This window comes from Octopus sinensis, linkage group LG11 (genome assembly GCF_006345805.1).
Source record: "Octopus sinensis linkage group LG11, ASM634580v1, whole genome shotgun sequence".
NCBI classification, from domain to species: Eukaryota; Metazoa; Mollusca; class Cephalopoda; order Octopoda; family Octopodidae; genus Octopus; species Octopus sinensis.
In genome coordinates this window covers 31,909,564-31,923,445 of record NC_043007.1, presented here as the reverse complement: position 1 = coordinate 31,923,445, position 13,882 = coordinate 31,909,564, and the positions used below count along the sequence as shown (strand labels likewise).

General features: G+C 36.6%; 1 protein-coding gene across 1 annotated transcript in view; it reads left to right on the top strand.

The window, feature by feature from the left end:
• LOC115217306 (poly [ADP-ribose] polymerase 1) overlaps positions 1-13,882 on the top strand; it is a 46,267-nt gene that overhangs the window by 13,935 nt on the left and 18,450 nt on the right. Inside the window, exons 6-15 of the mRNA XM_029786956.2 lie at positions 960-1,040; positions 1,937-2,018; positions 3,312-3,428; positions 4,263-4,345; positions 5,349-5,468; positions 8,034-8,132; positions 9,334-9,482; positions 10,571-10,716; positions 11,113-11,173; positions 12,499-12,576. Of these exons, the coding sequence (XP_029642816.1) occupies positions 960-1,040; positions 1,937-2,018; positions 3,312-3,428; positions 4,263-4,345; positions 5,349-5,468; positions 8,034-8,132; positions 9,334-9,482; positions 10,571-10,716; positions 11,113-11,173; positions 12,499-12,576 (1,016 nt within the window). The remainder of the gene's footprint in view (positions 1-959; positions 1,041-1,936; positions 2,019-3,311; positions 3,429-4,262; positions 4,346-5,348; positions 5,469-8,033; positions 8,133-9,333; positions 9,483-10,570; positions 10,717-11,112; positions 11,174-12,498; positions 12,577-13,882) is intronic.

Sequence of the window (13,882 nt, the reverse complement as noted above, 5' to 3'; positions counted from 1 at the left end):
AGTCAACAAGAGCAGTCAGCGCAAACCTCCACCAAGGCAACACCAACATCCTCTCAATGATTAGCTGGAGATGATTTTTAAAATGAAAATATCTGAAATAAACTCAACTGCTCTCATAAATGAGAATACTAAAAATGAACCCGACTGCTCTCAAAAATTAAATAAAAACTGGAAAAATAATCCAGAATCCTTGTGCAGTACCCAATTGATCCCAAAATGTAATCAGTTTGTACCAGTCATGAGACCAAATATCCCTGAAAGTTTCATCTGAATCCATCCAGTGGTTCTTGAGATATCTTGTCCACGGACAAACAAACAAACAAACAAACATGACTGAAAACAATACCTCTGCCTTTGCTAAGGTGGAGGTAATAATAAAGCTCAGTAATGTTAAGTGGAATGGCTTGTCAGTGTGAGTTACAAGATGGAGTATGTAGAAGAGGAGCCATGGTGTCTGATTCCATACTTTTGTGGATTTGTTACTCTGAATATCTAACGAATATTTAGAACTATTCATCTTTCCATCTGTTTTAACATCGACATCAAGGCAGGCATGGTTGCGTGGTAAGAAGTTTGCTTCCCAACTGCATGGTTTCTGGTTCTGTCCCACTGTGTGGCGACTTGGGCAGGTGTCTTTTACTCTAGCCCCAGGCCTACCCATGTCTGTTGAGTGGATTTTGGTAGACGGAAACTGAAAGAACCTAGTCATATGTCTGGCCCATGCAAGCCTGGAAAAGTGGACACCACCGTTTGACAACTGGTGTTGGTTTGTTTACATTCCTATAACTTAGTTTGGCAAAAGATTCCAAGACAAGTACCAGACTTAGAAATAAAATTTTAAAGTCAATTTGTTTGACTAAATCTTTCAAGGTGGTGCTGTAGCATGGCCACAGTCCAATGACAGATAATAAAAGGTGTTTTCTTGACTAAACTCTAATGTGTCCCCTTCTTATTTTCAGCATTGTTGGTTACAAAACTCTGAAAAAGGAAGATCAGAAGGAATTGGTGGAGAAATTGGGCAAAGGGAGCAGCACCAGTAGGTAAGGTTCTTCACAGACATTGTTGGTTTTCTGTTCTGTTTTTGTTTTCCCTGTCCTAAGCTGCTCCTGAGAATAGTCTACGTCAGTGCTACTCAAAGTGGTGGTCCACGGACCGGCATCGGTCCGTGAGCCATCAGCTGCCAGTACGTGGTGAGTTTCCAGAAAAGAAAGAAATATAAAATTCTTACAAAATATTGTATTTGTTTACAAAATAAATACAAGTTAAAAAAAATTGTCAACTTTTATTATATTCATCATCATCATCATTTAACGTCCGCTTCCCATGCTAGCATGGGTTGGACGATTTGACTGAGGACTACAGCTGGATGCCCTTCCTAGTGCCAACCACTCTGAGAGTGTAATGGGTGCTTTTATGTGCCACTGGCACGAGGGCTAGTCAGGCGGTACTGGCAACTGCCACGCTCAGATGGTGTTTTTTACGTGCCACCTGCACAGGAGTCAGTCCAGTGGCACTGGCAACGACCTCACTTGAATGTTTTGTTCAGGTGCCAGTAAGGTGACGCTGGTAACGATCACACTCAAATGGTGCTTTTTGTGTGCCCATTATATATATTGTTTCCAGTATAAAATAATATTACTAAGAAATATTACCAGTCCCTGGCATTTTGGGAAAAAAAAAACTGCCAGTACGCCACATCAGATAGTTTGAGAAGCACTGGTCTACATATTGTTTTTGATGCTTGCATGAAGCTGTTACCATCCATGTTTGCAGAAATGTGAAAATAAATACATTAGATGCTTTGACATTCAGTTAAAATTTTAATTACAGAAAAAAAAACCCACAAAAAAATCATGAAATTTTTTAAAGAAATTTTGCCAGACAAGTATAAGTATTTGAAATAATTTAATTAGTCATCCATAATTTTAATTTGTAGCCGGAAGAGAAAGGAAGATGACAAATCTAAAGCAGAAGCCAAAAAACCCAAAAAAGAAACAGAAGAAGAGAAACAAATGAAAGTTGGTTGCATTTGTTTGTTCTGCTGAATGTCTTGTCTTTTGTTAATTGTCGTTCAAGTCCATCGTAATTGTTCTATTGCTTAGAATTATTATATATTTATGTTCTTTCCTTCTCTAGGCACAAGGCTCGAAATTTTGGGGGAGGGGACCAGTTGATTAGATCGACCCCAGTATGCAACTGGTACTTAATTTATCGACTCTGAAAGGATGGAAGGCAAAGTTGACCTTGGTGGTATTTGAACTCAGAACGTAAAAACAGACGAAATACCTATTTCTTTACTACCCACAAAGGGCTAAACATAGAGGTGACAAACAAGGACTGACAAACGAATTAAGTCGATTACATCGACCCTGAAAGGATGAAAGGCAAAGTTGACCTTGGCGGAATTTGAACTCAGAACGTAAAGACAGACGAAATACTGCTAAGCATTACACCTGGCGTGCTAACGTTTCTGCCAGCTCGCCGCCTTACATGTTTATATTACTTTAGTTTTCTGTCATGTTTACGATGTATCTCCTTTTCTGAAGAAACCCTTTGGTTGCGTTCTATTTATTAATTACTGTACTTGATGGCATAAAGATGCACAGGCATATTAGATGCACTCTACTTCTAGCAAGGCAAAGGCCTCCAGCCATAGAAACCACGCCAAAACAGACATGGAGCCTTGAATCAGCCCTTCAGCTGGTTATCTTCTGTCAAGTCATCCAACCCATGCCAGCATGGAAAATAAACGTTAAATGATGATGTTTTTAATGCATTAATGCATATAAGACCCAAGGTTATTTAAAAAAAATTTTGCCATTAAATTCAGTAGTTTTGTTAATAGTGCAATGTATTAAGTGCTAGCCAGTAACACGTTTAACCCTTTCAACATCAACCGCCTTAGGCTGCGTCTATTTGGATATTCAAATATAAATTGAAACTGCAACAGAAAATTCATTGTTACATGATAGATATTATGCAGCAAGCTGGCAGAATCATTAGTTTTGAGTTCAAATCCCACCAAAGTTGGCTTTGCCTTTCATCTTTCTGGAGTTGATAAAATAAATACCAGTTGAGCACTGGGGCTCCCTGGTAATTGACTCCCTCAAAATTTCAAGTCTTGTGCCTACAGCAGAAGGGATTATTATTACACGATAGAGAATATTTAATGTCAGTGGGTTAAACTTTGTTAATTATTGAAGTTAATTATTTCACTAATCTCCATATGTTTGCAGTTGGTTAGATTGTATATTTGAAATAAACAATATTTAATTGAAGCAGTCACTAATGATTTTTATGTTCTCATCAAGGTACAAAACAAACTATTGTGGGGCTTCCGGGATAAATTAGAGAAAGAAATCTCTGTTGAAGCTCTGAAAGTTTTGTTGGAGTTAAACGAACAGGCAATACCCTCAGGTGAGAGTAAGGTGAGTGTTCCTTTTCACATTTACAGTTCCTTCCTTTAACTCTTTGGCTTTCAGATTACTTTGTCAAATGTAATGTTCATTCATTCACATTGTCTTGAATTAATCACAGGATTATCTCGTAGCTTTGAGATTTTGATGATGCGATTGTTTTATTTTTAGAATGACATTATGAAGTAGGTTTGAGAAGATTTGGGCCAGATATGCTGGTTTAAATCCTTTTCTCAAGACAGTGAAGCATTACATAATCTTGTAATAATTTAGGGCCCTAAAATTTAATATAGCTTTGTCATAATTTTCTTAATGTTTTTATTTTCTCTTGGAATAACTGTTTAAAGTATGCTTTCATCTGGTGTTTAACCCTTTGCCATGATATACAAGGATATGGCTCTCTGGTGTCCATGCATCATATATATTACACATTCCAAATCTTTGTTCATCCACCAGAGTAACTTGGAACTTATGAAAGAAAAGCTTTACAGTTGTGGCCAAAAGTTTGGAACATGGGTCTGAAAATAAGAAATTTTATATTAAGTGCCCAAATATATATTTCAATTGAATTGTACTTAGGCATAATGATTTTAAATTAAAAAAAAACTGTTCCAAACTTTTGGCCTTGACTGTATATTACTAAGAATGTATCAACCAAAAACTAAAAGTCTCAAGACAAACATTGACATTTAGGACAAACTTATGAAAATGCTTTGGAGTGGCAATGGGTTAATTTAATGGTAAAACTTAAATAGCTGTATGATGGATGCATTTATGCTTTGTACTGTAATCATTTTAAAGTTTTACTTTGAAATAAAGTATCTTAATTTGACCCTTCTTCTTCAGTTATTAGATTCTGTTTCTGACTGTATGGCGTTTGGTGCCCTCGCAAAATGCCCGGAGTGTCCCGAAGGAAAACTTACATTCAAGTATGATTAACTGGTTCCAGTTTTAATACTTAAAATTTTTTTTTTTCAACGTATATTTTTTTATCTGTACATGTAAAATTTTCATATGGATGATTTTAAAAAAGCTTGGCAGTTTCCACATTAATTCACAAGAGGCTAATGTTAAAATAAGCGGAAAAATTTTCATTGTTAACTTCAATAAGCTTGAGGAAATTTGTGGACAATCATTCAGTTATCTCTTTTTAATTTATATTTCAAACACCATTTCCCCATTTAATTTCATAGTTTTAAAAAAAACTACCATTCGTTAAATTATACAAATTTCACATTTGATATTACTGAAGAGCAGAAGAATTATTTATAAATGCTTATCAATATAGGATTCCATTATTCTATATTATCTAAGTCTATGAACTCTATTTGGAATACAAGACAATATAATGGATTTTACACATAACTATTATGGATTACTACAGAAGACTTACCAAGGAAGCATATATCGATTTAAAGACTCATACTAAAATCAAAAGCAGTAATTTTTAATTCTTAACTTATATTTCAAACAAACACCATTTTCCCATATTACTTCATACTTTTAAAAAAACTACCATTCGATAAATTATACAAATTTCACATTTTATATCCTTGAAGAGCAGAAGAGTTGTCTATAAATGCTTATCAATATAGGATTCCATTATAGGGACAGCACTTCTGTGAAACGATCGTAAGATGCTTTAAAAACTTAATTTGAAACTTTTAAACTATCAAATTGAAACCCCGATCTTATGGTTGTGAGTCCAGCACCCTAACTGCTAAGCCATGTACCTCCATGTAGACACAGGGAAGTTGACATTATAGTAATAAGATTATATAGAAAGGATCTCCATTTACTTGTTAATCTGCATTAATTCAAACCTTAGGGAGGCGGCCTTATCTGCTCAGATTTACTGAGTATAAAAGAGAAATAAAAAAATAAACTTTCAAAAAAAAACCTAAGCCTTATTCTTTTGTTTTTCCCTTTTAGGAGTGATGGTTACCGGTGTACAGGAAACATAACAAGTTGGACGAAATGTTTCTATGTCACACGCACACCTAAACGTAAAGCATTCAAGATTCCATCGGAGTATCATGATGCAGATGTCTTGTAAGTTGGTTTTTGTTATGTTCTGTTTTGTTTATAATTAATTCCTTTTTGCTTTCTTTTTGGTCATATCTGGAGTATTTTAGACCAGAATTGTATGCTCAATCAGTTATTTAACAAATTTGTAATTATGCGAGTATGTGACTAGTATTGTACTAAGAAGCATAGCTAAGTATTTCTTTGTGTACTAAGTTGGAATTAGTAACTACTTTTGCAGTCTTTTCTAAATGCGTGTTGTAGTGCACCTGAGCACTGTATACAATAAGCTTGTTATTATTATTATTATTATTATTAAGGTGGTGAGCTGTCTGAATCGTTAGCATGTCAGGCAAAATGTTGAGTGGCATTTCATTAGTCTTTACAATCATCATCATCATCATAAAGTGTTTTAAATCCGGGTTTTTGTCCCCATTAATGGGGTTGGCCAGATCTGCCTCAATGCCATAGCAACCGTCCTCACACCATCTCACCCAACTTTAGGTGTCCTCCTTTTTCAAACCAACCCTCCCAATCTCTGCCTCCACCTTTTCTCCGTTCTACTTTGCTTTTGCCCTCCATTTACCTCAAATACAATCACCCTCTTCAGAACATGCTCTTCATCTGTCCTCCACACACGCCCATACCACCTCACTCCATCCGCCCTTGCCAACCATTCCATCGATTCCTCCAACCCCAGAATTCCCTTCAAGTCCTCAGTCCTCCTCTTATCAAACAGCTTCACCCTACACATTTCTCTCACCATTGCTCCCTCAGTCCTTCTCAAAATTGCCATCTCCTTTTGCGTTCAAATACTGCCATGGTTGACTTTGCTTCTCATCCTTTTGGGGTTGATAAAATAAATACCAGTTGAGCGTTGGGGGGGTCAATGCAATCAACTTACCTCCTTCCTCGAAATTCCTGGCCTCGTGCCAAACTTTGAAATCCTCATCTTCATCATCATCATTTTCATTATTATTATTATTATTATTATTATTAAGGTGGTGAGCTGTCTGAATCGTTAGCATGTCAGGCAAAATGTTGAGTGGCATTTCATTAGTCTTTACAATCATCATCATCATCATAAAGTGTTTTAAATCCGGGTTTTTGTCCCCATTAATGGGGTTGGCCAGATCTGCCTCAATGCCATAGCAACCGTCCTCACACCATCTCACCCAACTTTAGGTGTCCTCCTTTTTCAAACCAACCCTCCCAATCTCTGCCTCCACCTTTTCTCCGTTCTACTTTGCTTTTGCCCTCCATTTACCTCAAATACAATCACCCTCTTCAGAACATGCTCTTCATCTGTCCTCCACACACGCCCATACCACCTCACTCCATCCGCCCTTGCCAACCATTCCATCGATTCCTCCAACCCCAGAATTCCCTTCAAGTCCTCAGTCCTCCTCTTATCAAACAGCTTCACCCTACACATTTCTCTCACCATTGCTCCCTCAGTCCTTCTCAAAATTGCCATCTCCTTTTGCGTTCAAATACTGCCATGGTTGACTTTGCTTCTCATCCTTTTGGGGTTGATAAAATAAATACCAGTTGAGCGTTGGGGGGGTCAATGCAATCAACTTACCTCCTTCCTCGAAATTCCTGGCCTCGTGCCAAACTTTGAAATCCTCATCTTCATCATCATCATTTTCATTATTATTATTATTATTATTTAGTATAAAAAGTAGTGAGCAAGCAGAATTGTTATAGTGCCAGACAAAATGCTTAGCATCATTTCTTTTGGCTTTGAATTCTGTGTATGGATCCTGCTGAAGTGGACTTTGCCTTCCATCTTTTTGGGGTCTATTAAAAATGCACCACTAAAAAATGAGGTTGGGTTGCACAATTCTGAGGCCTTTAGCTAAGGGAGGCAACTCGGTTAATTTTTTATGTCTCAGAGCTCAGTGAGAAAATGTTTAAAATACCAGGGAATGAAATTTTGAAGAGATACTGTCAACTTTATTGGTATTATTTAGAGGTAATCTTTTAATGTGAAGTATGTGTTTGTCTGTGTTTTGTTTAGCCCAAAGTTGCCTCTGATGTAGCATACCCGTTGCATAGTTTTTTCTATTCCTTTTGAAATACTGTAAATCTTCCATCTTTTGATAAAAAGGTGTGTTTTAAGAGAGATTTGGCTGCTATTTATAGTAGTACAAGTCACCACAGAGACACCTGTGTGTGTGTGTGTGTGTTGTGGTGTATATATATATACATCATACACACACACACACATACTCACATAAGGTAGGCAAGAGTGTACATACGCTGCTATATATATATATAAATAAAAAAAATGGAACAAGAACACAACAGATGACGATAAAGCATTCGGACAGAGAGATGATACAAAGATGGACAGGGAATACACACACATACATATGCAGTTTCCCTCTACCAAATTAAATTCACTTGCAAAGCATTTGGTTGGTCTGGGTCTTTAGTAGAAAATACTTGCCTAAGGTGCCATGTAGTGGGACTGAACCTTAAAACCGTTTGGTTGCAAAACGAGCATCTTAACCATACAGCTGTGATTTTGCCTAGAAATGTAAATTCACATTTGGATTTTTTTTAAAAGAAAACTATTTCTTTCAGGAAGAAATATAAATACAAGAAGCGAGATCGTGTGTTTGCTGCTGAAACTGCATCTTCAAAGGAAGGTCCTGTAAGTTCCGTGGATGTCCTGGATGGACTGTAAGTATCTCTGGATATTTTTTTTTTTGTTTGATCTTCTTTCTTTAGTATATGCAGTGTGTGTGTGGGGGGGTATTTTTGTTTGCAGTTTTACAAAATTATAATTTAATTCTTTGTATCTATAAAACCAACATCTCTAAATGTAACAGAAAAAAAAATTCTAGCAATCGTAAAATAATGTGAAATATGTCTTTTTGTAAAGTAAATTATAGACTGGCTTTTGTTTACCTATTTCAAAGTTATAACTTAAAGCTTAAATCCGTCATACACAAGCACACAGCATCATCATCATCATCACTGCTTAACGTTTGTTTTCCATGCTGGCATGGGTTGGATGGTTTGACAGGAGCTGTCTAAACTCCAACTGCCTATTGTGGCATGGTTTCTACAGCTGGATGCTCTCCCTAATGCCAACCACTTAAGAGTGCACTGGGTGCTTTTTACCTGCCACTTGTATGAACGTGTTTTTGCAGCAGCAGCAGCACAAGTGTATTTTATGTGGCATCGGCACCTGTAAACGACAAGCCTCTATGTATGGATGACAACAATTCTACTTAGTTTGAGGTGTCTTCATATATGCCAAAGATCTTGGTCGTTGCCTCCATGAGGCCCAACACTCGAAAGGAACTGAACCACTTCCTGTCACCAACCTTCAGTTTTCAAGTAAGGTAATATATCTGGCTGTAGAAAATCTAACTGACCTATATAAAGCCTGAAGAAGTGGATGTTGCAATGAAGATGTTACAGTGACTCAGTTCGAAGTTGTGTGAGTAGTGTCAAAAAAGGGAATCTAGTTATAAAATTTCATTTATATATAAAGCTCTATCTGCGACGATTTCATCTCAATCGAAGGAGAAGGGCTTTCTCCGTCTGGGTTGTGGATCCGTGGAATATGCTGCCGGACGAGATAGTGAAGATGCCGACGACCGCTCGGTTCAAAGTCTCACTTGACCACAAGTGGCCTGAACTCTTTGCATGAACACCCTCCCTGTACATAACTCCATGTCCCCCTACATGGCCTTGCTTTTTACTTTTTGAGCCAAATAATTAACTAACTAACATTTATACTTCCTGCAAATGTCAAAATTAAAGAGACATCTGTAATAGAATTGAAAATGAATGTTAAATATATACAAAAATGAAATTATTTTTTTTTAATGTCTACAAAAATCAAAATTTTCTGTTTATCTTCTGTTGCCAGGCCATCGAAACCATTGAAAGGATTGAAGTTTGCTATTGTTGGAAACCTAGATTTTTCAGAAGAACAGATTACTCAGAACATAAGTAATATGGGAGGTCAAATTGTGACCACAATCGATAAGAACTTAGCTGCTTGCATTAGCAATAAAGGTAGGCTGTTTCGTTATGTCATTAATTTTCATATTTCTCACATGAAAGATCTTGTAATTGAAATTGTTCAGAAGAGGCAAATAATTACTTTGTAATTTGTAATTTTGAAGTGGCTGTGTTGATAGTCTTTTCTTGGAATAGTCCTACTTTGCACATTTCATCCATTTACTGTTGTCTATGGAAGGATACATGTGGCAACTTCCACCCAACCATTGTGACAATGTTGAGTAAATTCAGTGAGGTTTATATTGTAGTGACTGGTAGCAAGGTTCATTGAATGAGTGATGAAAGAAAATCAGATCAGAAGGCGAATGTATGAAGTTCGCATTATTCTGCCAAAATTAATCCTTTTTCATCCACATTGCCTTGAACTAATCAGGCATTATCTTGCAGCTTTGAGATTTTGATGAGGTAGCTGTTAATTTTTAAAACGATATTGTAGGGTTGGTGTGAGAGACCAGATCTGGCCAATTTGAACATAAACCAGGCAGAATACTTTTGGCCAGATATGGCCGGTTTAAATGCTAAAGGTTTAAGGAGAGGACACGCTTGTATGAGTGGCAGTATGTATGTGAATGTTTGAACAAAAAATAATGTGTAAAATGAATATGTACTTTCAGGTGTAGGGAGATGGCCAGGTGAGTTAGACAAACTTAACTAAGGCATAATATCCTCTCTGGTTAGCATGCTGCCAAGGTTAAATGAGTTGTGAATCCTTGAGTTGCAAGATGTGTGGTGTATAAAATAAATGTCAACATGTTGTTACATGTGCTAATAATCACTGGACGGCTTGTGACAGTCATGTTAATACGTCAACAGCAACTCTCTCGAAATGCTTGAAAAGACTAGGTTTTACTTTTTGCTGGAAGTTGCCACATGTGTCCTTCCGCAGACAGCAGTTAATGGATGAAATGAGCAAAGCATGGCTGTGCTATGCTGCCACAACAAAATAGTGCTAACATGTCACACTACAGATGCTTTATCCTTTTTGTTTTAATTTTCATATTCCATAAATATTAACTGCATGCTATGTGACGTAATCTGGTCTTCATATTTGAGTCATGTTTTTTTCTTTGCTCCTTTCACAGAGTCGATAACTAAACCAAATAAGCAAATAAAAGCTGCCAAAAAAGCTGGAGTCCATGTTGTGAGTACAGCATTTCTTGAGGATGTGAAGAAAGGAGGAGTACTTTTAATGATCCAGAAACACAATTTGGCTCCATGGGGAGACGATGTAAGATTTCATAAATATTTTTCTCTAATTTGAAGATTTTGCATAAATTATTCAATTTGATTGTCTGTTGTTTCAATTATAATTTTATATCTTCTTTAGATATTTTGATGAGTATTATCTGACAGAACTACATAATCCTTTAAAATTCTTGCTATATCAACTTATCTTTTCTATATCAACTTTTTTTTTTGCTATTGTGTCTGGGGAGAGTCATTTTCTTTTTGTGCCTTAATATTTAACACCCTCACCGGTAAAATTTCCACGTTTTTCTTATTTTTATTGTCCTAAAATTTTCGTTGCGTCTTGCAACCTTTTCAATAGTTTTGACTCTGTCCATTCTTTTTTTTGCTATATCAACTTATCTTTTCTTTCTTTATTGTCTTAAATTTTTTACAGCCACAAAAAAGAATAATTGTGCCATACGTTTCTAAAAGTGGAGCTAGCAATCCTAGAAATGGTAATTTTGATTTGATATGAGTTTCATATTTGTTTGAATCTCTTTGGGACTTTGATGCCATTATAGACCCGCCAATGTAGGCATAGTTGTGTGGTAGAGAAGCAAGCTTCCTGACCATTCTGTTTGAAAGTAAGAATCCCATCTAATGGTAAAAACTAATACTGAAAATTTGCAAGCCTGTCTTTCCTCAGTTGAGTTCCAGATCATCTTCGCAGTTTCGGCTGGTTATACTCGAGACTGCTCCAATCTGGCCAGCCCCATGGAAAATCTAAGCTAAGAGCACTAGATTATTTGTTTCATCTATTTACTTATAATATGAAGCAAGTTGAAAACTGTCAGTTTACTATGTAAGGAGCTCAATGGTTAAATTTGTAGAATTTAGCCTAAAAAGGGTCAGGTTGGGTTGAATACATTGTTTTTATGTAAGGAGGCATTATTCTGCTTGGTTTCAAATATTTTATTAGATTTAATAGCTTTCTTTGATAGGTGAAATGGCATTTATGATAAGTATTTAATTAAAAGTAATTATTACAGTGACTGAAACAAATTTATCTTTCTTGTGGTTGTGTGGTAAGAAGCTTGCTTCTCATCCACAAGGTTCTAGGTTCAGTCTCATTGCGGGGCACCTTGGGCAAGTGTCTTCTACTATATCCTCAAGCTGACCAAAGCCATGTGAGTGGATTTCATAGATGGAAACCGAAAGAAACCTGATATATGCATGTATGTCATCATTGTTGTTTAATGTCCGCTTTCCATGCTGTTTGACTGAGGACTGGTGAGCCAGAAGGCTGCACCAGGCTCCAATTTGATCTGGCAAAGTTTCTACAGCTGAATGCCCTTCCTAAAGCCAACCACTCCAAGAGTGTAGTGGGTGCTTTTACATGCCACCGGCACAAGGGCCAGTCAGGCGGTTCTGGCAATGACCATGCTCAAAAGGTGTTTTTTACGTGCTACCTGCACAGGAGCCAGTCCAGCAGCACTGATAACGACTGCTCAAATGTTGTTTTTCATGTGCTATATATATATACACACACACACACATATGTGTATATGTCTGTGTTTGTCCCTCCACTATTGCTACCAATAAGAATCAGTACTAGGATTCCAAAGAATAAGTCCTAGGTTTGATTTCTTCGACTAAAACCCTTAAAGGTGGTGCTCCAGCATGGCTGCAGTCAAATGACTGAAACAAGTCAAAGAAGAAAAAAAAAGAATAGATAAAATAAAGTCGTTTATATTTCTTTCAGCTACCATAACATAAACTTCACATTCCTATTTTATAACTTAAACTTTTTAATTAAAACTGCTATTTTATTTCTCTGTAGATACACATTTTACGAAAAGCATCCCAGATAAGTTGAAGATGATGGTGAAAGGAGGAGCTGCTGTTGATCCAGACTCAAGTATGGAAGTTCTTTTCTGAAATTTTTAGTTTTTGTTTCAAGTGAGGAACATAAGAAATTGCTGCTATCTCTTGGAGACTATTCTCTCCAAGATGAATTAATTACAGAAGACAGGTGTAAATTCCAGGAGACAGAAATGTCTGCTAGTATGACTAAGGGGCTAGATTTTCATTTCTGTTAATTTTGTTGGATTTTCATTTTATATTGAATATATTATTAGAAAGATATTCTCAAAGCCACTGTGAGACTGTCTTAATTTTGGCTATCAGGTATATGCTTCATTAGGTGAGCTGGCAGAAATGTTAGCACGCCAGGCGAAATGCATAGCCGTATTTTGTCTGGCGTTATGTTTTGAGTTCAAATTCCGCCGAGGTCGACTTTGCCTTTCATCCTTTCGGGGTCGATAAATTAAGTACCAGTTATGCACTGGGATTGATGTAATCGACTTAATCCGTTTGTCCCCTCTATGTTTAGCCCCTTGTGGGTAATAAAGAAACAGATATACACTTCATTAGTACTTGTGATTTCTTTAACCTAACTGAAGATTGTCACAGTTGATCCATTTGCATCAGTCCCTGGACATAATTGTCTCGAGTCATAGTGCTCTTAGGATCAGTTACCCAGTTTTTATTTCATATAAATGACTGGAATCTCAACATTCCCACTGGATGGGATGCTAGTCCTTTGCAGGGTTACTCATTTAAAGCTGATTGGGCTGGAGCAGCATGAAATGAAGTGTTTTGCCCAAGAGCAAAACACACTTCCTGGTCTAGGAATTGAATCCATGGCCTAGTGATCGTGAGTGCAACACCCTGACCACTTAGCCATGTTCCTTCACTCACATTTGATCAGTTAGTAGTAAACTGTCACATTTGATCAATTTAAACTCACATTATTTGATTGATTATTAGACTGTCGCATTTGATTGGTTATTAAACTGTCACATTTGATTGTTTAGTTATTAAACTGTGCATTTGATTGGTTAGTTATTAAACTGTCACATTTGATTGGTTAGTTATTAAACTGTCACATTTGATTGGTTAGTTTATTAAACTGTTGCATTTGATTGGTTATTGAACTGTCACATTTGATTGTTTAGTATTGAACAACATATCTAAGCATCAACCCTTTAGCATTCCGATTACTCCATCAACTGTAATGTTAATTTATTCATTTTGTTTTGAATTTATCATGCATTATCTTGTAGCTTTGAGATGTTGATGCAGTAACTATTTATTTGTAGAATATCATTGGAGGGTTGGTGTAAGAGGCCTGATCTGGCTGGTTCCAACATAAAACAACGTGG